General features: G+C 48.1%; 1 protein-coding gene and 1 non-coding gene across 2 annotated transcripts in view; both read left to right on the top strand.

Annotated features, from left to right (window-relative positions):
- Positions 1-89: 89 nt before the first annotated feature.
- Positions 90-206, top strand: TRNAL-CAA. The gene is made up of 2 exons: positions 90-127; positions 161-206. It is a non-coding gene; the product is annotated as a tRNA-Leu (tRNA).
- A 4932-nt stretch (positions 207-5138) lies between these two features.
- MAGT1 (magnesium transporter 1) overlaps positions 5139-24014 on the top strand; it is a 29512-nt gene continuing 10636 nt past the window's right edge. The window contains exons 1-7 of the mRNA XM_048514807.1: positions 5139-5279; positions 7526-7695; positions 9675-9792; positions 11539-11679; positions 13690-13830; positions 21781-21870; positions 22561-22624. Of these exons, the coding sequence (XP_048370764.1) occupies positions 5190-5279; positions 7526-7695; positions 9675-9792; positions 11539-11679; positions 13690-13830; positions 21781-21870; positions 22561-22624 (814 nt within the window). The 5' untranslated portion in view covers positions 5139-5189. The remainder of the gene's footprint in view (positions 5280-7525; positions 7696-9674; positions 9793-11538; positions 11680-13689; positions 13831-21780; positions 21871-22560; positions 22625-24014) is intronic.

Below are 24014 nucleotides of genomic sequence, written 5' to 3'. Positions count from 1 at the left end.
AGTCGGGAGGACGGCTGGGAACGGTCCTCAGCACAGGCGGGCCTCGGCGACGAGCTCAAAAGGCTCCATGCAAGCACGGCACACACGGTGTCAGGATGGCCGAGTGGTCTAAGGCGCCAGACTCAAGGCAGAAAAGCCTTCCCGTTAATGGGGCTGGGTGTTCTGGTCTCCGTATGGAGGCGTGGGTTCGAATCCCACTTCTGACACATTTTTTTTCCCCTCCAAGAATACTTTTTTCCTTGACATTTAAAGAGCAAAAATGCCAGAGGTGTAGAGAGCAACACCGGCTGGCTGCGGCAGGCTGCGGCACTTTATTTGTGGCATCCCGATCCCGCAGGGAGAAAATGGCTGTCCGTTGAGCATGGCTTGCATTAGCAAGAATCTTAATAGCCAGAAACTAGAACGCTCCAACATCTGAAGACTGGCTGAAGAAATTGCTGAAATATGCTTCTGTATGGACATTGTTAAATGTAAAAGGGATTTTTTTTAAAGGATTGGAACGTCCTTGTGAATTATTCTAAACAAAGAAATGCCCTCAATATTTGTCAACGCACAACATTAAGATACTAAACTGATTATACATATTATATATATTATATAATATATGTATATTATATATATATGTATATATATATATATATAATACTAAAACTATATTATATATATATAATACTAAACTGATTGTATATATTATATATATATATATTAGTGGAATTCTATGGTACAGTAGCTGTAGTCTAAATATTAGGAATAGTGTACATGCAGTGGTGGGATTTAGCCTATTCGTACCAGTTTCGGAAGAACCAGTAGCTAATTTTTTGTCTAGTTCGGAGAACTGGTTTTAATTCCACCGCTGAGTCCTTTCAGAACCGGTTGTTAAATTATTTTAATTTCACTCCTGTATACATATCACATTAAAAGACTATATTTATCAGAATCCAGACTAAAGATTGGTAGAAATTGTTCTAAGGCAGTGGTGGCGAACCTATGGCACGGGTGCCAGAAGTGGCACTCAGAACCCTCTCTGGGCACGTGCAAACAGAGTTCATCAGGGTGGGGGGGAATCACGCCCCCCCCCCCCACATCTAGGCTGGCCTGGGCAGCTGGGCTCAATTATTAGCATTAAACCTAAGACCTAGTTTTGGGGAAGCAGTGTAGGTAACCCTGTTAAGTGCTGTTAAACCCCACTGATTTTCATGCAAAGAACTAAAGAGTAATCCTTTTTCCTGGGAGTAAGCTCGGTTGCTGGCAATGTGGCTTGCTTCTGAGTAAACCCTCCTAGGGTCATGATTTACCTGTTCGAAGAGTTGCACAGTTGCTTCAAAGCCAAGGCACCGACTACCACCAAGTTTACTCCCAAGTAATGCATGCCTCGGCGCCAACCATTTTCTCTAAACTAAAACCTCAGTATTCAGGTTAAATTGCCGTGTTGGCACTTTGTGATAAATAAATGGGTTTTGGGTTGCAATTTGGGCACTCGGTCTCGAAAAGGTTCGCTATCACTGTTCTAGGGTAAAAATGTGAGTCTAGTGGGAAAGGAACTGGATATATCTTCCTTCCTTTCTTTTGTTTTCTGTTGTTTACAGACTTGTATCAATGTTATACATGGGATTTATCTGATGTTTGTTGTATTGGAGTTGATTTGTGATGCTTTGTTGATAAAATTTAATAAAGAAACATTACACTGCAAAAAAAGAAACTGAGAAAGAACAGCATGCATCAATGGCCAAGCACAGATCAAGAACTGCTGCCCATCCAAAATCGAAAACCCAACAGAAGCCACAATCCACTTCCCAACTTTTTATTAGAACATACCAAAATGACACAAGGCAACCTGCCCAGTTCTCTCCCTGGCTGCATGCCCCAAAATAAATAATAATAAATATCAAATAATAAAGAAAGCCACTGTGGTTTAGTGGTTAAGAGCAGGTGCACTCTAATTTGGAGAACCAGGTTTGATTCCTTGCTCTGCCACTTGAGCTATTGAGACTTATCTGGGGAACTAGATTAGCCTATGCACTCCCACACACCCCAGCTGGGTGACCTTGGGCGAGTCACAGCTCTTCGGAGCTCTCTCAGCCCCACCTACCTCACAGGGTGTTTGTTGTGAGCGGGGAAGGAAAAGGAGATTGTAAGCCCCTTTGAGTCTCCTTACAGGAGAGAAAGGGGGGTATAAAGCCAAACTCTTCTTCTTGTAGTAACAGAAGTAAAATACAGTCCAGAAGCTCTTGCAGCTGGCCAAAGTTTTCTGGTTTTAACGTAGGCCAGGCAAGACATACACACACCATAATTAAAGAACCCAGTTGATGTACACCCCTTTGTTTCTGTCTAATTTCTCTAAGGGAAGGAGACGAAAATATCAGGGGCAAGCTGTTAGCTTGTGTTAACAAGGTCTGATGTAATGTTTAAGGAAGTTTATGAATTTTGCTGAAAGTGTAAAAAGTTTGTTTAAATAGGTTATATATATTAGGATTAAAACAATTTTAGAAAATTGCTACTCTATGTACAGTTTAATAAATATATTAATGGAATTTATATAATATATTCTTGCTTATGAATGAATAGAAAAAACTATGTTCTTTGTGCTTTTAAAAGTTGAGAAGCCTCTGCTTCACACAGTGTTTTAGAAAAAGCCCAGTTGTCCAGGAAGAATTGGAAACCTGCCTGAACTCCCACAGAGATTTAGCCACACTCTGCAAACTTGATATATTACATAAGGTTAAGATGCCCAGAATGGAAGAGAACTCTTAGATGGTTAATTGGAAGTGCTATATTGAAGTGTAAAGTTCCGTCATGACGTACGTGAAATTTATGGTTTTGTTTTGAACACTGATGTATTCTTTCTTATAAAACACTTTCTTATAAAACACTTTCTTATAAAAAAGGACTGACTTTCTTTGTCCAGTCCTCTCCTGTTTGCCACTAGAATCTCTGACGAATAAAATTTATTATCTCAAGCCTCCTGTCTCCTGGCAATCCTCGCCTTCCCCTGCCGGGAGTAAAAGGTAGACTGCATGTAGCTTCTCAGAGCAACATTCTCGCCAGCATTCCTGTACCTGATGCCCACAGCCAGTGGCCATGGGTGAGCAAATATAAGGTGGTTCCCTTCGGGCCACATTGCACCCTACTTTTTGAAAACAGGAGTGCCTTCGTTATTTAGAAAAAGACGAAAAGAATAGGTGGGTGTAAGTTGTAACCAACTGCATTTTAAAAATGGAGTCATACAGCTATGTTGGTCTGTAATAGGAAGACTAAATTAAGCCCTGTAGCAATTTAGATACTACAAGATATTTGGGGTAAACCTTTTGAGAGGCAAAACTTCCATTGGTGGAAACTTGGCTTTCATATAGATAGCTTTATTACAGATCTAACAAAGCTCTGGTTCCTTATTTCACTCGGGAACACACTAACACAAACCACCACCCTGCATTTTTTTAAAAAATTGTATAGTTTATTTGTGTGTGTGTAAAATTTAAAAAAAGATATGCCCATTTGTCGAAGGCTTTCACGTCCGGAAACACTGGGGGGTTGTGTGGTTTCCGGGCTGTATGGTCATGTTCTAGTACAGGGGTAGGGAACCTGCGGCTCTCCAGATGTTCAGGAACTACAATTCCCATCAGCCTCTGTCAGCATGGCCAACTGTCCAATTGGCCAATAGTAGCATTTTATATGCCCATTTGTCGGGATTTTGCAAGTGTCTGACACAACTCAGTTATAAAAGTGTTAAGTGTTTGTATGTAAACAACTTGCTGAAGTCACTGTTTATGATCCGATCTATATGATTAGCTAATGGTCAGTCAGATAGCCATTGCTTACATCATGTTGGTGAGCATGTACATCTGAAGTTATAAAGTTAACTCTGTTTCTTTGTTTCCACACCAGCACTACTACACCACAAGCACAAGAAAGCAGATAGGTACCAAAATATAATCATACAGTAATGCAGATGTGTAACAGGAAATAAAGGATTTCTTATTTTTGCTCCATCCCTTTATAGTTTGTAAACTCATATATAAAAAGCAACTGAGAATCTGTCTCTTCTGTTCTTTTTATATATGAGTTGCTTTTTATATATGAGTTTACTAACTATAAAGGGATGGAGCAAAAATAAGAAATCCTTTATTTCCTGTTACACACACACACACACACACACACACACACACACACACACACACAAACACACACGATTATATTATATATACCCAACAATATCGCATATTAAATCCTAAAACTTGTAATGTAGAAATCCTGAATGCTTTACATGAATGAGAGCAGTATTCTAAAAGTCTTTGATCAAGCAGATCGCGTAGTGCGAGGACCCAGTCAAGAGGCGAAGGAAATCACCTTCCCAGAATTGGTCTGTGAGCCACCTGCTGTATCCAGAATCCAGCTGGAGGATACCCAGCCAAAAGGGGCGGCAGAACAGTCCAGGCCAAATGAAGGAGAGACCTCATCTACTTTGAGAAAGTCAGAGAGAGCTAACAAGGGAGCTAACATGACTCTGTTATACAAATTTGCAAACTGAGACTGAGCCCATGAGCTGGGAGTTATGGCAACATGAAAGATTAAAACCAAATCTTCTATCTCTTCAATCTTCTAAAAATGCAGCTGTTATATACTGCAATCAGTAAGCAGATGTAAGTGACTGTTTAAGACACAGGTGTCAAACTCGCGGCCCTCCAGATGTTATGGACTACAGTTCCCATCATCCCCTGCCAGCATGATGCTAGCAGGGGATGATGGGAACTGTAGTCCATAACATCTGGAGGGCCGCGAGTTTGACGCCTATGGTTTAGAGTTATAATTTCTCGATGGGTTCAAATTCCGCGCTTTTGCGTGACGCATGCGCTGTGCTAATCCCCAGCGACAAGGCGCTTCCCTATTTTGACGCGTCCCTTAGGGACTCTAAGCCCCGCCTCCAACGTCGCGACAGTCGGTCCTCTCGCAACCACTTGCTCCTTTTTGATTCGCTCAGTAGAGCCCTTACTCCCGCCCACTTCCAGTCAAAAAAGTAAAAGATCGGGGAAACAGGAATTAGGAGGGGCCAATGGGGAGCCGGGGAAGTGCTGCACAGCCAATCGGATCCTGACGTCGCACATCTCTCGGCCAATGAGCGCCGAGCGGCCGGTGTGCGTGAATTTGTGCGGGGAGCGTCTCTCTGGAAGGAAGCCCTCCGCCTGTCCGCTGCCATGGCGCTGTGGAGGGCCCTGGCGCTGGGCTGCGTGGCCTTGTTTGTGGCCTGGACGGGCACCGGCGTCGGCGGGCAGAAGAAGAAGGAGGTGAGGGGGACCGCTCGGGTGGTGCCTCGAGGTCATCTGTCCGGACCCTGGAGTCCGCTGAGACTTGTGCAGGACCGGACTGCCTGGCGAGCGTGTCGTAGAGCGTGTGCCGAGTGCTTTTTGTCCGCCACGGCTTGGGGGAGCAGCTGCTGCTGCTGGCTGGCCCACATCAGACCGTGGTCCTCCCAAACTGCCCCAGCCGGTTGGGGAGCTGGCAGCCGCGCTCTGGTGCCTTTGAACAGGTGCTGAGCAAAGGGCCCTTTATCACCCTGCTGGGAAAAGGTGCTGCGGCATCAGGCAGGAGGGCTCCCAGCATCTGTCGGAGGGGGTGTCAGTCCAGGGAAGCGCTTCTGAGCAGGGAGGTAAAGTAATGGACAAAATCTGGGAAGCTCAGCAGAGTCAGCCCTCGTGAGGATTTGGATGGGGCACCCCTGAGGAAGTCCAAGGTTGCTACCCGGAAGCAGATGGGGGATCTTGAAAGCCCCATGGGGTTGTCATCACTGGCTGTGACTTGATGGGGGGAAAGCCACATCCCATTCCCAAGACATGTGTTGTAGGGACTATATGACTGCATTCTGGGTCCAAAGCAAGGGGCCGTTATTGTCCTTTAAAGCCATACCGAATACAGCCAGGGTTTGGTCTTCTCCCACATAGAGCTACCTGAATGCTATGGTTGTCTTCTGAGCTCTTTCTTCAGAATTCCTTACTTTCTGAGGTTAGGAGGGTAGCAACTGAGAAAGGACTTGCTTAGTTGTGGCGCCAAAAGTGTAGGACTCCCAGACCAGTGATATTCACCTGTCCTTGGTGCCAAAAAGAAACTTGCTTTAAGCTCTGAAACCATCAGTCTTCAAGAAACAATTATGCTGTGCAGGACTTCAGTAAATAGTAAGTTACCGGCCGAACTGCCATTACCGAACTGAATTTGTTCTTATTTTAAGCATCTTTCTAATTTTTCGTTAATAAAACTCTATATTGCTTCTTAAACGATATAAGTTTACTCGCCAAACCCAGAAGCGCTTGATTGCATTACTGTACAGCAGCGGTAGGAATCTTTGCAGGCCAAATCTTTGCCAGTATTGCAATCCCATTTCTGTCGCAACTCACACAAGAGAGGGCAGGCTGTAATACCTGTATCCGAACAAAGGTAGCCCTTCTCAAAGACTGTTCCTTTCTCTGTTATCATTGCCAAATGCAACTGGTTCTTTCATCAATATTCAGAATGTTCAACCCATGTCCTGACTGCCAGTCATGAAGTCATTTTTCATTGAACTGTTCATCTGTTCATTGGCCGGTTTGTGGCTGTTTACCAAGTCTCTTCATACTATTTTTTCCTAGACAAGGGTTGTTTGGGGTTTTTTTTGAATATTTAGGAACAGTTATGATGTATTGAAATTGATAAGCTCTCTTAGGCATCTGCCTTTATTTCAATAGGAACAAAAAGCCTCATTTGTCTTTTGGCTTGAAAACAAAAAGAGGAAAGAAAGAAAGAAAAAGAAAGAATCACGAACGAGGAAAAAAACAGTGAAAAGAGATAGGCTTGTTTCCAAGAGCTTAACAGCTCACTTACACTACTGATTCTGGATTTTTTTTCCAGAACTGTTGGGTCTAAAATCCAGACCCTTCCAGTTCACCTGTCAAATATCTGGAAGGTGAGAGCTAAGAAAAACTTAGCTAAGCAAAACAGCCCCTGTCAGCAGTGTGTAGTCTGGGAGCAATCAGAGGCTCAGAGTGAAACTCCATTCCAACGCAAGTCCCCTGTCGTTGTGGCCCTTGTGAGGGCAGAAGGGCAAGTTGTAAATTTTGTAAATAAGTAATACAGGGCTTGACAAACTAGTTTCTGTGCAGAAAATAAATGAAATACATTTGAATGAGGTAGAGGCCAATTACTTGGCGCTGGAACTGGAAATCTTGTCCAACACACTATTTGCAGCTTGCTGAGAGAGGAGGCACTTCAGGGCAAGATTTATTGTCTTGACACCCTGCACGTGAGAGCACTCCTGGCATGACTTTTCGCTCCAGATGGGGTGAGGGTGAGGAACAGCTGGCAGTGGATAATTGGTCATAGAGTAGATCAGAATTAACATTGTGTCAGGTGACACTCCAGAAAGGCCAGTCTTGTTTGTTTGTTTATTATTTATTTATATTTATATACCGCCCTTCCCCGAAGCTCAGGGCGGAGTCCATCAACACTAAAACAATTAAAACATCAATTGTTTAGAACCTCACTTCTTGTGTTTCTATTCTAGATGGTGCTTTCAGAAAAAGTTGGTCAACTGATGGAGTGGGCCAGCAAAAGATCTGTCATTCGACTAAATGGTGACAAATTTCGCCGTCTTGTAAAAGCCCCGCCGAGAAACTACTCTGTGATTGTTATGTTCACCGCTCTTCAGCCTCACAGACAATGTGTTGTGTGCAAGTATGGACTTCCATTACTTAGAAAGACATAAGTACAAAAAAAACTCCTTAAGATTTCTGGGGTGTTAATGATGTTTAGCTTTTCAATATTATGTCAAGTTATACTCTGATATTAAAAAATTAGGCCTGACAAATGTACATTTGAAATACTTTACTCAGGCTCATTCCGCACATGCAGAATAATGCACTTTCAAATTGCTTTCAGTGCTCTTTGAAGCTGTGCGGAATAGCAAAATCCACTTGCAAACAGTTGTGAAAGTGGTTTGAAAATGCATTATTTTGCATGTGCGGAAAGGGCCTCATATACAGGAGTTAGCCTTTGTGTTTGAAGATACCGTAGTTGAATGGTATGAAACTCCTCTGAGGATGAAAAAAAATAGGTTCCAGTCTTGATCCATATCAATATGTAAACACAAAAGCTGTGTAATAGATTTCATTCAGGTGATCCAAAATAATGCAACACTTGTTTTGGGGTGACCGTACTTCAGGTGATTATGGGGCTGTGTTTTTGATGTTCATGTTAAAACTTCATGGTCCCTACATTTTTATTAATTGCCTAAGTTGAACCATACTTTTTTCTAATTCTAATTTAATACAATATCAGGTTTTGCCCATCTGTTCCTGGAGTGATGCTTGTTCTGAAATAGATTTGTAAGAATATTCTCAAAGAGGTATAGCGTTGACATTAGTTTTCCTCAAACATTTTTGGTGGCACGAGAGGCATTCACATGGAGGTGGCCCTCCACTCAGGTCACTAATATATGAAATGTGCTTCAGTAATGTGATTAGCTGAATGCTATCATATGAAGAGTCACCTTAGAATGTAGCCAAATGGCAACTTGAAGATATTCTCAGGGTGCACCAGTATCTGAGGAAGTCAGTACCTCTCTGTGGTTATGTAGATTCAACTTCTGTCAGAGTAGCAGTATGATGACCCAAATACTGTATATACTCGTGTATAAGTCGACCCGCATATAAGTCGAGGCACCTAATTTTACCACAAAAAACTGGGAAAACTTATTGACTCGCGTATAAGTCGAGGGTGGGAAATGCAGCAGCTGCTGGTAAATTTCAAAAATAAAAATAGATACCAATAAAATTACATTAATTGAGGCATCAGTAGGTTAAATGTTTTTGAATATTTATTTCAAAGAAAAACAGTAAACTGGCTCTGTAAGTGGAAAGGAGGGTCAACAAGAATAATATGGTCTCAACAATAACTTTAAAAGTACAAAAACCTTAGCTCAATCAGCAACCAAGCTAAAACACAAGAGTTAAAATCCTTCAAAACTGGATTCCTTCTCATCACCTGTATGTCCAAATGTAACCCAACTTAGATGTTAAGAGGGAAAATTTACTATTAGCTTCCATTGTAAACAATGGGGTATGGGGCACCCTCTTTGGGGGTCAATAACTTTGGATCCCCTGACCCAAACTTCACCAAACCTGGCTGGTATCATAAAGAGACTTTCCTGATGATACCAGCCAGGTTTTGTGAAGTTTGGTTCAGAGGGTCCAAAGTTATGGACCCTCAAAAGGGTAGCCCCATCTACAATTAGCTCCCATTGAAAACAATGGGGAATGGGGACACCTCCTTTGAGGGTCCATAACTTTGGACCCCCTGAACCAAACTTTACCAAACTTGGCTGGTACCATCAGGAGTGCTTTCTGAGGGTGCCCTGAAATTTTGGCGCTGCTAGCCTAAAAACTGCACCCCCTGCTGGCTGGCAAAGTAAAAACACACAAAAAATGTTAATGACCCGCATATAAGTCGAGGGGAGCTTTTTCAGCATTAAAAATGTGCTGAAAAATTCGACTTATACATGAGTATATATGGTATATACTGCTCAGGAGTCTTGGGATTAATAAAACATCATGGGCATACTTTCTTCAAACTTCTGTCTATTGGGTTTGGACTGGTGATGCTACATCCATTTGACTTGATTAGGTACCAAATAGAATCTTCTTATGTTTACATAGACAAGCCGATGAAGAATATCAGATCCTAGCAAACTCCTGGCGATATTCAACCGCATTTACCAACAGAGTCTTTTTTGCGACGGTGGATTTTGATGAAGGTTCTGATGTATTTCAGATGGTAATATGTTTTCTGTAAAGGAATATATCAGGCTTAGAAACAGAAACATCTGTTACTTTTAGCAAGAATTATTAACCAGTCTGGAAGTAATAACTGCCTACTTGGAAGCTGTGATAAAGATTTGGGCATAAGGAAAGTTTGTGTCATTTGTTACTCTAGCACAGGGGTAGGGAACCTGCGGCTCTCCCGATGTTCAGGAACTACAATTCCCATCAGCCCCTGTCAGCATGGCCAATTGGCCATGCTGGCAGGGGCTGATGGGAATTGTAGTTCCTGAACATCGGGAGAGCCACAGGTTCCCTACCCCTGCTCTAGCATATTCTAAATCTTCACTGTCTACTTTAGAATACTCTAAAATGAAATAGGGTCAGGGGAGAGAAGAAATCGGTTTTTTTTTCTAGTAGCAGAGTCACTAGGGTTCATGTAACACACAACCAATATTTTTAGTTTTCAGGTTGTAAAACGAATGCTGCCATGCTAGCAAGGAATCTGATTGCCCTGACTGGTTCTGAATGATTCTAGAATCTACATTAAACTGAGAACCAGCATGATGTAGTGGTTAAGTCTGGAAGATTTCTAATCTGGAGAACCGGGTTTGATTCCCCTCTTCTCCACATGAGTGACAGAGTCTGATCTGGAGAACTAGATTTGTTTCCCTGCTGCTGGCAGAGGCATAGCTAGGGAAACTGGAGCCCGGGACAAACTAATTTTTTTGCCCCCGCCCCGGCTGCTGGTTTGCCACCCTTTCCCTCGCCAGGTTGGACTGGGAGAAGCTCTCCAGTCCAACTGGGCAAGGGAAATTGCCGGTGGGGGTGGAGGGAGGGACGCAGGCAGGGGAGCCTGCCTAGCTGCCCCGGCCACTCCCTTCCCTCGCAAATGCCCCCCCCCGCCGCCGCCGTGGCGGCTGTGGGGCAGTCTTGACTGCTCTGCCACCTGCCTAGCTCCCTATGTCCTGCAGCCGTTGTCTGTCCCTGGGTGCAGGGCAGGCTTCGGGCTCCTGCAGCACTTGTTGGGTGGCTTCAGATGAGGGGTGGTGGGTGCCAAAAGGCGGCTCGCTCCTCCTCCCTCCTGTGCTGCTGCTAGCCTTTTCTGGCCTCCAGGTTCCAGGGGGTGCCTGCGCAAACTGTGCGCCCGCCCCTCTACCTCCAAACTCTTCAGCAGTGGCGTAGGAGGTTAAGAGCTCGTGCGTAGGAGCAGCAGTGGCGTAGGAGGTTAAGAGCTCGTGTATCTAATCTGGAGGAACCGGGTTTGATTCCCAGCTCTGCCGCCTGAGCTGTGGAGGCTTATCTGGGGAATTCAGATTAGCCTGTACACTCCCACACACGCCAGCTGGGTGACCTTGGGCTAGTCACAGCTTCTCGGAGCTCTCTCAGCCACACCCACCTCACAGGGTGTTTGTTGTGAGGGGGGAAGGGCAAGGAGATTGTCAGCCCCTTTGAGTCTCCTGCAGGAGAGAAAGGGGGGATATAAATCCAAAACTTTCTTCTTCTTCTTCTTCTTCTTCTTCTTCTTCTTCTTCTTCTTCTTCTTCTTCTTCTTCTTCTTCTTCTTCTTCTTCCTCTTCTTCCTCTTCTTCCTCTTCTTCCTCTTCTTCTTCTTCCTCTTCCTCCTCCTCTTCTTCCTCTTCTTCTTCCTCTTCTTCTTCCTGTTCTTCTTCCTCTTCTTCTTCTTCCTCAGAAATATGAAATATTTGCAATTGAATTCATTTTAATGAGCGACTGTTTTCTCTGTGGTTCTTAAATGCAGCTAAACATGAATTCAGCCCCGACATTCATTAACTTCCCACCCAAAGGGAAACCAAGAAGAGGGGACACCTACGAACTTCAGGTGCGGGGATTTGCTGCTGAACAGCTGGCCCGCTGGGTGGCCGATAGGACCGACGTCAATGTAAGTAACGGCTTCTGAGAAGAATTCTAGAACAGCTCTTGCTCCAGTGCCCTAGATGAGACTTGGTTGCCATGCGCATCAGCAAGAATGCTCCTGAGCCCAGGCTTTGGCCAGCATGTCTGGCATTATTCAGGTAGCAAAGCCCAGCACTAAGGCGGATTCCGCACGGGCCAAAAACAGCGCCCCTGGAATGGCAAAAACATTGTTCAAGGGGCACTGTTCGCATGGCTGCCATCTCTGCATCGAGGCAGCGTCGTGCTTCCCCCTCCCTGCCCTCCACGGGCCTCAATAAGTGAGGCTTTTCATTTCCCAGCCACTGTTATGCAAACGGAACTGGGTTGGAGGCGCTGCTTTTTGGCGCCTCCGTTTTCCCTCACACTTACCTTCTCTCCCTGCAGGGCTCCGAGGGACGGGGAGGCACACCCACGCTGACCTGCGACCCCCAGGGGTCGGGAGCAGCGTGGGCATGTCTCCCTGTTCCTGTAGTGCTCCGCAGGGAGAGAAGATAGATGTGGGGAACGGAAACGGAGGCGCCTCTGTGGGCTGCAGCCACTTTGATGCCGCTTGCGTCTCAGTGTGCGAGTAGCCCCGGGGCTCCACCGGCGTCATATATGTTGGTGGGAAGCTGCTGTAGTGGCCCGTGCGGAATCCGGCGAAGAGAGGAAAAATTCAGCCTTCCAGTTGTTTTAAGCGCTGTTGCAAAATAATAGGTCATAATGGCATCTTTTTCAAAATCTTGTTTATAACGTGGAGTTACATGAGTAAACGTTCTCTTCAGTAAAATCTTTTTAAAAATCCCATATTGGTCTTTTATGCATAATTCCCTTTTAAAGCCGCCAGTGCTATACAGAGAGAGCCTACAAGTCAGTGGTGTTTTGTTAGGATGTCTTTTATTTTGCTTGAGAGCCAGTGAGGTGTGGTGGTTAAGAGCAGCGGACTCTAATCTGAAGAACTGGGTTTGATTCCCCACTCCTCCATGTTAGTGGTGGACTCTTTTATGCTGAACTGGTTTTATTTCCCTGCTCTTCCACGTGAAGCCTGCTGGGTGACCTTGGGCCAGTCCCAGTTCTCTCAGAACTCTCTCAGCCCCACGTATCTCACAGGGTGTCTGTTGTGGGGAGGGGAAAGGAGTTTGTAAGCTGGGGTGCTGTGTGGTTTACGGGGTGCATGGCCATGTTCTAGCAGCGTTCTCTCCTGACGTTTTGCCTGCATCTGTGGCTGGCATCTTCAGAAGATCCTCTGAAGATGCCAGCCACAGATGCAGGCAAAACCTCAGGAGAGAATGCTGCTAGAACACGGCCATACAGCCCGGAAACCACACAGCACCTCAGTGATTCCGGCCGTGAAAGCCTTCGACAGTTTGTAAGCTGCTTTGAGACTCCTTACACGAGAGAAAGGCAGGGTATAAATCCAAACCCTTCTTGACTGGAATCTGGTGTTCATCATCTTAATTGGGCACCCACAAGTTCTGGTCCTTTGGGACAGGGAGAAAAGTTCCCCTTTTCACCATGTATGCATAAAATTCTGCTGACCTCTTTTACTCTGGGAACTCCCACTCCTCCTTCCAGCAACCATGCTTGGTGGTAACACCTTTGTAGACTGACTAGAAATGTAAACTGTTTAGACTAGGGATGGCCAACCTATGATGCTCCAGATGTTCATGGACTGATGGGAATTGTAGTCCCTGAACATCTGGAGCACCTTAGGTTGGCCGCCCTTGGTTTAGACCAGGGGTCTTCAAACTCTGGCCTCTCCAGATGTTCATAGACTACAATTCCCATGAGCCCTACCACTTGGCCATGTTGGCAGGGTCTGATGGGAATTGTAGTCCATGAACATCTGGAGGGCCATAGTTTGAAGACCCCTGGTTTAGACATTTTGAAGTCTTGAAAGAAGAACAAAGCCTTGATTGCATGTCAAGGTCCTTTTATGAACTTTTCAGATCTATTGATATTGGAAGCAGAAGTGCGGAATCCGCTTTAGTTTGTAAACTGTGTTGGGCTATTTCAGATCCGGGTAATAAGGCCTCCAAACTACGCTGGGCCCTTGATGTTGGGACTGCTGCTGGCTGTGATCGGTGGCCTGGTTTACTTGAGAAGAAGCAACCTGGATTTTCTGCATAACAAAACAGGCTGGTCTTTTGTGGCACTGGTAAGCAGATCATCTCTCGAAAGTTGAAAAGACTGTAAAACTGCTACACTCCTTTTTGGATGTTTTTCCCTTGCAGAAACATGAAAAACAGGATTGGGTTTGTTTACTTGACATAAAGCCAATGTTGGTGTTAACATTTTGACAAAGTTCTCCTGGTCATCTTGAAGGACTGTGCAACATGTGATCAATTCAGTATAATGTGAACTGTGGAAAACAGGTTCATTCATTCATTTCAGCTAGTTTGGTACCCAGACTGAAAATAGCTCTGAAATGTAAAATGTTTGAAAATTGGTGTGTGAGGGCCTTCTTGGTCGTGGCACCAAAACTGGGACTCTCTTCCCCTCCATATTCACCTGCCTGTTCTTGCGTTCTCCAACAGGATGAAGACTTGTTTGGTTTCCTCGTTGATCTCTCCTTTCTACTTTATGTTTTAATGTTTGTTTCCTAGGGGCGGGTGTGGGGGGGGGGAGAATTAGGACTAATAAAAGGAAACATTTCTTCACGCAACGCGTGATTGGTGTTTGGAATATGTAGTCGACCCACGTGGTCAGCGCAAGAACGAGACGAGACGCGGAGATAACATCTGGTGGAGATCGCCAGCAGCGGGAGCGCGGAGGTCCGTGTTCCTAGCGAATCTCCCCCGTGCTGGTTCCTGGCACCTTTTATTATGATTCTAATGGGGGCGTGTAGAGGGGCGGGATGGGAGAGTCCGGGAGAGCGGGAGAGCGGGAGATCATCATGTGATGCATGATCTCACCTGGCTGCTACGTGCGGAGAAGAGCTGCGAAGCGCCTGGGCCTAATCCTCACCTGGGGCAGATCATTGTCCCTTTGTCTGGGACGCCCGTGACTGAGCCAGATAGTTCATGACCCGTGACTCATACGGGGTTGAGGAGTGGGGGTGCGGTGCGACCAGAAGGTCAGAGGTCCGCTGGTGTGCCAACGTTTCTACCACGGTGCTGCTGGGTCAGCAGTGCATTACTACATCTCCTCCTTACATTTTAGAAGGGGACCCAAATGCTAGGTGATTTAAAGGACGCTTGTCTCCTCCGCCCGTCTGGTCAAGCTGACCCGAAAGGCTGCTTGTGTAACATTAGAACTTGGTTGCGGGTAAGGGAAACCGAGGGGCTTCTTACACACGCTAAGCAGGCAATATTAGACACACACTGAAATCCAAACAAGATCCGATAACGCAGGCATACAATTAAACCAATGCAGAGCTGCACAATAGCACTCAACCATCCTCCCCGCAGCCAGCTCCAGAGGGCTGACCACCAATGGGGCAAAACATCATATTTCAGATTAGATCCAACTTCTTGCAGCTCACGATACTTTCATATGAATCAATTGGGAATTGTCAGAGAGGTTAAAGCAACACATATTATGTACATTTTCACAACCTTGGTGATGCAACAACAGCAAGTAATCAATAGCTGCACGATTATCTAAGGTCGCTTGATCGAAGTTCCTGCTGCTCGGAGGCCAGGGCATCCAGAGCGGTGGAAATAGAGTTGATAGACTGCATAGGCAAGAGCCAGCTTGCCGATAGTCTTAGCGTTGTTAGCCAAGGCGTCCGGGGACTCCCACTAAGGAAGTCGCAAGGGAGACAAACTCCGCTTTGGAGAGGGCGATAAGCTCCGACAGGAGGATCGAAAGGCAGAGCGGCGGCGGGCGGCCCGGGCTCCTAAGGGTGGAGCCTGGGGTAGGACGATGGTGAGGCGACTGAGGCAACAAAGAGTCCCGCAGAGACAGGCGGAAATGCAGCAACAACAAATAACATAACTTCTAAAATTAAGGCATGCAATAAATTTAAACAGTAAAACATGGCTAAATGATACATAGGCTGGATGATGTACGGAAGGAAGGCAACCCGTGGTTGCATAGTTGTCCAATGCATGGCTCTTTGCTGTTTGACTACCAAAACTACAGAGCGATGGCGTTAGAGTCCATGGATTTCTCAAGATCGTAGGGAGAGCTACTGATAGTCTTTAGCATTGCAGGTTCAGTGATTCTCACGAGCAAGGTTGTGAGAGAGAGGCGTGTTCCAACAATATTCAAGCGGCTGAAAACAGTGGAGAGTTCCAAGGGTTAACCTTTCAGGGATGTTCCCGGCTGTAAATTCAAATTCCAGCCGGGGAGTGAGGAGGAAGAGAGGATGGCGGATGTAGATGAAGATCCTGCAGGGGTGACCCGATTGTCACCGGTGGGGAGGTAGTTGTGTGAGTAGCTGCTGATGGCTGTGAAATCCGCACTTGGCGATAGCTGCAGAGGTTGCAGCTTTGGGATTCTTAGGTTATCTTGAGGGCGGGCGGCTGCTGCGGGAGCACAGTTGAAGCTGATCGTGGCTCTGGCGCCTTTGCGGATCCTCTGATCTTGAATTGATAGGTATTTGGTGTAAGTCTGCTGAAGCTATGGACGGGTAATTCGGGGACCTGCTCCATCTTCGGTGTGGCCTGGCTTCGTTAGGCATCGCCTCGAGCTGGTCAGACATGTCGGGCTGGAATCCATAGAGGACCTGTGGGAAGAAGGACTGAAGCATACCCCCTTCCCCAGGTTATGAGGGGGCCGGTCCCCGCCAGGTTCGATCTGGGGAGCTGGCGGTAGTAGACTCTGGCGTGGGGAGGGTCTGACTGCCTGGAAGTGTCTTTCACGGGGGGGTGATCTGTTGCCCTGATGGTAGGGCGAGCAGATTTAAATGATTGATGGTGAAGAGTACTTTTGATACTGTCTGTTGTATGTGGCCTAAAATGGGGCTACCTCCCTTTCTTTAGTTTGTTTGGCTAGAATTTCTTTGAAGTTCGCGATTTGCTCTCTCGATTGCTTGGTTCGGTGCTGTTGTAGGAATTCGTGTTAGCATGATTCCCCAGTTGGTGCAGAACTGGAGCATGGCTCTGTGAAGGAAGAATATCTTGGCCGTTAATCGCTTTTAGGCCGAGGGGCCCATGCCGGTTATACATGCAAAGAGGTGCTGGGTGACGTGATTGGTTGTTTAGCCTCAGTGGGAATTGTGGCCCAGATGTATCCCGGTAGGTATCTATAGTTACATGTAGGTGCTTCCAGGGGCTAGGGCAGGACCAGGAGTTACGTCCATTTGCCACAAGTCATTTGCCAGACCCCCCTCGGGTTTACCCGGGGTCTGGCGAGGCCAAAGGCGTGAGCATTGAGCACAAGATTTAACGATGGATTGTGCCTGGTTGAGGGGATGCTACAGGATCGGGCGAAAGCTTTTGCCCCTGGTGGAAGAAATCGTAATGACTGGAAGGGTCGGAGAAGAGGGTGGAGATGTGGTGGCGTTGTCTGCAGCGCTGGTTCCCGTAGGGGCCTGGGGCGTGTGGCTGCGCATATGGCCTACAGCATTGAGAGGTTCTGGATGCTAGTAGGTTCCGTAATGTCAGGAAAGAGACTCGTGAGATTTAAATCGATTGAGGCGGCGTAGGCTCGGGTAGGTGGGCGTCACGCGTCGCCTACGTATTGGGCTCGACCAAAAGGTTGAAAAGGTTGGGGAAGGTTTGAAAGGCCAGAATGGCTGCGGCGAAGCCCGCTCCGTTGAGCCGGAGGCTTGGGGTGGCGTGTAAGCGGTCACCGCCATTGACCATTTTGTTGAAATGCAATGGCGCTGACGATCTGCCCCGTCGGCGAAAGAATGGTGGGGCCTCGGAGTGGGACAGAGGCTGCTAAAGGCCGAGCGGGACAGGGGTAGAGTATGGAGGAGAAGTGGCGAGGATCCGGGGAGGTGGAAGAGGATCTCCCCAATCCTCCAGGGCCAGCTGGAAGGGTGAAGCGTTCAAGAGATGCTGGAATTCTGCTCTGCTTAGAGGCATGACGATTTTTAGGGGTCCCACTTACACCGATTACTTCATAGTCGCTGGCACGCCTTGGTTGATGAGATCTGCATCAAACTGGCCCGGGTGGAGAGATTTTTTTCGCGGGTACATGAGGTAGGGTAGAGCCATTCACCAGAAAGGTTTGTGGCGAAAGTGTACCCTAAGTTCGGTTGGGAGAGGGGGGGGTGTTCAAGAGGAAGAGGGAGAGAGGTTGATCCTGAGGGGACCCGATCCACCCATCGGGCGGTTAGGACCTCCCTTACTGCCGAAAAGTCTTTGTGCCTTTGGGTGAGTTGGATCCTGTCCCCTGGGTTTTGGCGGGCGGATGGCGAGAACAGGGAAGGCTGAGCAAGGAAGTGGTGAGGGCAAAGAAGGGACGGACCCAGTTGAGGGTTCGAGCAGCCGCTGCAGCTGGAGGAGTGTGGGCGTGTCTGGGATTTGCATCTCTGGTATGACAGGGGCGGAGTAAGTGGAGGAGTTTATGCCCCAGATACAAGAATGGCTCGTTCTTTTGCACCTTTTCGAGGCGATGTATAGGCCTGACTGTTTTAATGTGCCACGCCAGCAGCGTTATCCACTGCCGGGGAGATGGTGCGGTCGCGGCTACTAGGATATCATCCATGTAGTGGATGATTATGGCTCCGGCGCTTTGGCGCCAACGGCTAGAAGCGTGATGGACAAAAAAAACTGACACAAGGTGGGGCTGTTGAGCATTCCCTGGGGCAATACTTTCCATTGGTATCTGGCCGTGGGCTGCTGATGATTAAGCACCGCACCGTGAAAGCCGTAAATGTACCTTCGGTCTTGGGAGAGAGGGGAATACAAAAGAAACAATCCTTCAGGTCAACAACCAGGACCTGGTAGTCCGAGGGGATAAGGTTGGGGTTGGGTAAACCGCATTGAAGAGGGCCCATGGGTTGGATGCAGGCATTTACTGCTCTGAGATCCTGTAGCAATGCGCCATCGGCCACTCTTCTTTTATCACAAAGACAGGCGTGTTCCATGGTGATGTTGAGGTCTCAATGTGGCCCGCAGCCAGCTGTTCCTCCGCGAAGTTGGTGCATGGCAGTCAATTTTCTCTGGGCAGTGGCCACTGTTCTACCCATACTGGGGTCTTCGTGGTCCATGTGAGGGGAGGGCAGTGGGGCGAGGCTTATTTGCCTCGAGCTCTCCCATGGCAAATGGGGAGGGCGAATGAGCTGCCGCCCGAGTTCTGGGGCTTCGGTGTGGCCTGCTCCCCTTCCTCTTCCCAGGTGCGCCATGTGCCCCAGCCGCCACTGGATCAGGCCGCCCGGTCACTAGCCGATGGCACGTGCCGGAGCTCTCTGCACCCTGGGGTTTTACCTGGGCCTCTGAACTGTGTGAAGTGGGCGGATGCTGTTAGGTAGGAGCCGGCGTCGCCCGGCTGCCCTCTGGTGAGGCCGTTCCTGCAGGATACCGCCCACATTGGGGTGTCTGCTTGGCTCCGGGCAAGCGAGGTCAGTGGCCCCTGCAATAAGGGATAGTTCTTGTTTAAAGGTGGAGAAGGCCGAGGGGGGACGGGCCTCCCACCAGGGTCTCCTTGGGGAGACTCCCCGTGCTGGTTGCAGGTCCCCTACTGGGTAGCCTGCAATCTCTGGAAGTGTCCGGACTGGTGGCAATTGAAACATCTGCCTCGGGCTGTTTTTTAGCAATGGAGAGGGCTGCGCCAGGAGGTCCGCGTGAGTGGGGCGGCGACCCGATATTCTGGCAAGCCTTTAAGCATGTCGGCCAGTTCAGGGTTCCTACCTAGACCTGTGATTGCTTTGCGGCACTCAGCGGAGGCGTTCTCCTTGGCAAAGGCGGCTTTAAGGAGTTAGCCCTGGGCCTCCTCGTTGTCAACCTGCCTTTTGAGAGCTTCCTGGAGCCTGCTCACAAACTCGGCATAGGGTTCTTGGGGTTTTGCCGGATGGTGGAGAAGCTCTGGGTGGGCTGGCGGCATTGGGAACCTTGACAAAGCGCCTTGTGTAGGCACTCGGAGGCGCATCGTAAGGGTGGCCTCAGGTAGGACAATCTGATTGTTAGGGGTTGCTGAAGGCATCCGGCCGTAAAGCTGTGCGGCGGTGTAGAAGCGCCAGAGGCGGCTGCCTTGCTGAAGCGCACTGCTGGCGGAACTCGCTTCCCAGAACACAAATTGTGCAGGGCTCAGGAGCATCGCGGAAGGTGGTCTTCCAGTCAGTCCGGGAACCATTAAGTGATTCCTCATGACTGCCTCTAGCATGCCCTCTCACATAGGGCTGGTGACTCCCTCGTCCCGCACCGCTGGCGGAGCTCAGTGAGGATGTTATAGCCTAAGAGGCGATTACTTCGACAACCCATGAACAACGCCATCTCCCCCTCGGTATCTGTGAAATGGGCCGGGAGGCACAATGCGAGGAGATATCGGCATCGCTCTTCCGCCAGGGTTTCTTTCTCCTTTGCAGATCGTGGCTAATACGGCTCTGCAGTTTTGAAAACCAGCCATACGATAGTGCTAGCCGGAGGTCGCGGTGGCCCGGAAAATGAAGGTGGAGCAAGGGGAGGCTGAGCCGTGGGAGAATTTGAAATGGGCTAAGGAGCAAAGGGGGGCAGAAGGAGGACAGGCGTCCAATTTAGCCGGATAGAGAAAATTCGAGGTTGAAATTGAAGGTGAAAGATCGAAGGAGGGCTGCTCTACAGCAAGGGGAGCCATAGGTCTGCAGGCTGATGGCGACATAACATTGTTCTCCATCGCCAGTAGCAGTGACATCGGGCGCCAGCGAGGCTCTGTCGCGAAGAGTACCGATGTTTTCCCAGTCCTTAAGATTCAATGTCCCCCTCTGGGTACCATGGACACTGAGCTTCAATCTCCTCAACCAATTTAGCGCGAGCTCCCTTCTCTTTGCGGACCCTGCCGCATTTCGCTTAACGCTTTCAGTTCGTCAAGCGTGCTTGTCATAAGCCCTGCTTTTGCAAGCTCCCATACCTCACCGGTGTTCCGTCCGGACGAGAGAGTGTCCTAGGACGCCAGAAGTCTCTGGATGCTCGGATCCAGAGGACAGGCGAGCACCAAACGGTGGTCCCTGGATGCTACCGATCCAGCCGGACTTCGTATCGCTGCCCTTTCCCAGGCGACGGTGAGCAGGGTGGAGGTTCGAGGATTCCCAGGTTCGGCACCAGCTTGTAGTCGACCCGTCGGTCAGCGCAAGAACGAAGAGCGAGACGCTGGAGATAACATCTGGTGGAGATCGCCAGCAGCTGGAGCCGGAGGTCCGTGTTCCTAGCGAATCTCCCGTGCTGGTTCCTGGCACCTTTTATTATGATTCTAATGGGAAGTGTAGAGGGGCGATGGGAGAGTCCGAGAGGCGGAGCGGAGATCATCATGTGATGCATGATCTCACCTGGCTGCTACGCCGCGGCGGAGAAGAGCCGTGGCGTCTGGGCCTAATCCTCACCTGGGGGCAGATCATTGTCCCTTTGTCTGGGACGCCCGGTGACTGAGCCAGATAGTTCATGACCCGTGACTCATACGGGGTTGAGGAGTGGGGGTGCGGTGCGACCAGAAGGCCGTAGGTCCGTTGGTGTGCCAACGTTCTACCACGGTGCTGCTGGGTCAGCAGTGCATTACTACAGGAATATGCTGCCACAGGAGGTGGTGGTGGCCACTAACCTGGATAGCTTTAAAAGGGGGTTGGATAGATTATGAAGGAGAAGTCGATCTATGGCTACCAATCTTGATCCTCCTTGATCTCAGATTGCAAATGCCTTAGCAGACCAGGTGCTCAGGAGGAGCAGCAGCAGCAGAAGGCCATTGCTTTCACATCCTGCACGTGAGCTCCCAAAGGCATCTGGTGGGCCACTGCAAGTAGCAGAGTGCAGGACTAGATGGACTCTGGTCTGATCCAGCAGGCTCTTTCTTATGTTTTTAATATGTATTTTAGCAGTTTTAAGTGTTCGTATGATGTCTTTTTATAATGCTTGTTTTAACTGTTAGCCGCCTTGGGAGCCATGGGCAGGAAAGATGGAGCAAGCAGTTCTTATAACTACCATTGTCTTGAAGTCAGCTGTCATTGGTCAGTTTTGCTTCAAAGCTGTCTAGTTCTGTGTCCTGTTCTTTCATGTTTACTGATTCATAATTGGTTGGTTTCCAGTGTTTTGTCCTTGCAATGACATCAGGCCAAATGTGGAATCACATCAGAGGACCCCCATACGCTCATAAGAATCCTCACAGTGGTCAAGTGGTAAGTCTTCAGCACAGTTCAGAAACTCTCTCTTTCTCTTGTAACCAACTGTAAGGAATCAGCAAGGTCCAGCCCAAAAGCAACCTTAATAGTTCTTTATTGAGCTGGCTTTCATGATCGTCTACAGGCAATGCAGATTCTAAACACACACACCCTTGTCGAGCAGCCGCTTTTACGGGCCTCTATTCCCGCCAAGAGCTGAACATAAACAATTAGCAGTTCCCACCTAACAAACCAAAAGCAGTTTCACACAGGGCTATATCACATAGCCAGAAAGCAAGGTTAAGCAAGTGATAACAGATGTATTGGGCAGGCAGCCCAACGCAGCGAAGGAATCTTCCTCAAGGCCAAACTACCAACTATAACAAAGTCACAACCTTACACCAACACCTGACCGCTGTAGGAATTGCCCACTAAGAGGGTCAGCCCCCACCCAAGCTTCCGAGTGTTTATTGAAAAGAAATTGTTTACAAGCATACTTTTAGGTTGACTAAGGGACCCAAAAGATTTGAGAGAAACACAATGCCTCTGTCCCTCTTTTTCTGCATGCCCTATCACCGTGGTGGTGAACCTATGGCACTCTAGATGTTCATGGACTACAATTCCCATCAGCCCCTGCCAGCATGGCCAATTGGCTGCAAAATAAAAATAATCACACCTGCCTAACTTTTTAAAATGTTTCCTTTGCAGAACTACATCCATGGAAGCAGTCAAGCTCAGTTTGTTGCCGAAACTCACATTGTTCTTCTGTTTAGTATCCTTACTGATTAAAGTCATGCTCACCTGTAACATTTTATTCATCTGTTTCATTTACACCCCACCTTTCTGTCCAGTGGGGACCCAAAGAGGCGTACAGTGGTTTCCTCTCCTCCCTTTTATCCTCACAGCAACCCTGTGAGGTAGGTTTGGTCGAGTGTATATGACTGGCCTGAGATCACCAAGCAAACTTCCATGGCAGAGGGAGGATTTGAACCTTCGGCTCCCAGATCCTAGTTTGACACTCTAGTCGACGGCCTTGCAGAGCTGCACCAAGGTTCTGTTGCAAGAATGATCCCACATCTACCTTTACTGCTTACGTCGATGACTGGAAACTGGGGAAGGGCATTATTGTTACCCTGATTACTGTGTCTTATGCTACATTCTTCTCTCTCCCCCTCCCTCCTCCCCTGTCTCTAATTGCATAAAACAAAAGCTAACCTTTGCTCCTTTGATTAGTGAACACATGGCTTTTAGAATGTAGAGCAGGGGTGGGCAATTATTTTTTCCATGGGGCCGCATAAGAAACAGAAAATATTGTGGAGGGCCGGGCCAAAAGGCAGGGGGGCGAGGCACTTTTGAAAGCCCCGCAGAAGCCGGCAGCCAAGGCAACCCGCTTCTGCGGGGCTTTCAAAGGCGCCTCGCTCCCCAGCACGGCAGGGGGGGCAGTCAGGGTCATCCGGCGGGCCGTATGTGGCCCGCGGGCCGTATAATGCCCAGGTCTGGTGTAGCCACATTCTAGTCGGCTGGGCCAGAGGTGGTGGGCATGGGGTATGCCCTGGGTGGAGGAGATCTCCCTGGGCAGATTTGGACTGAGCCAGGAAGGGAGGCTCATCGAACACATACCCAGGCTTGGGTGAGCTTTCCAGGAGTGGATGGGGTGGGTTTTGGAGCAGGAGCCTGCATGTGGGGTGCTGTGTGGTTTCCGGGCTGTATGGCCGTGTTCTAGCAGCATTCTCTCCTGACATTTCGCTTGCATCTGTGGCTGGCATCTTCAGAGGATCTGATGGTAGGAATGGAAAGCAAGTGGAGTGAGGTGAAAAGGCGAGGCCATCTGAATAGAGTAGCCTGGCATGTGAGTCACAGAGAAGTCTGTAGCATGGGAGTAACAATGAAGCTAGCAAGGTCAATAGTTGAATGGATCTGAATAGAAGTATCCTGGTCTTTGTTACCTTTGAGTGCTATAGTCTATAGTTGTCCTGTGTTTGTGTGGAGCTGATCAGTCACTGTCTTGATTCTAGAGTTTTTCAACACTGGCAGCCAAATTCTGTTCATTTTCATGGTTTCTTCCTTCCTGTTGAAGTTGTCCATGTGCTTGTGAATTTCAATGGCTTCTCTGTGTAGTCTGACATAGTGGTTGTCAGAGTGGTCCAGAATTTCTGTGTTTT

This window comes from Sphaerodactylus townsendi, linkage group LG13 (assembly GCF_021028975.2).
Source record: "Sphaerodactylus townsendi isolate TG3544 linkage group LG13, MPM_Stown_v2.3, whole genome shotgun sequence".
Classification (NCBI taxonomy): Eukaryota; Metazoa; Chordata; class Lepidosauria; order Squamata; family Sphaerodactylidae; genus Sphaerodactylus; species Sphaerodactylus townsendi.
The sequence above is the reverse complement of the archived record's forward strand: the minus strand, read 5'-3'. Positions and strand labels throughout refer to the sequence as shown.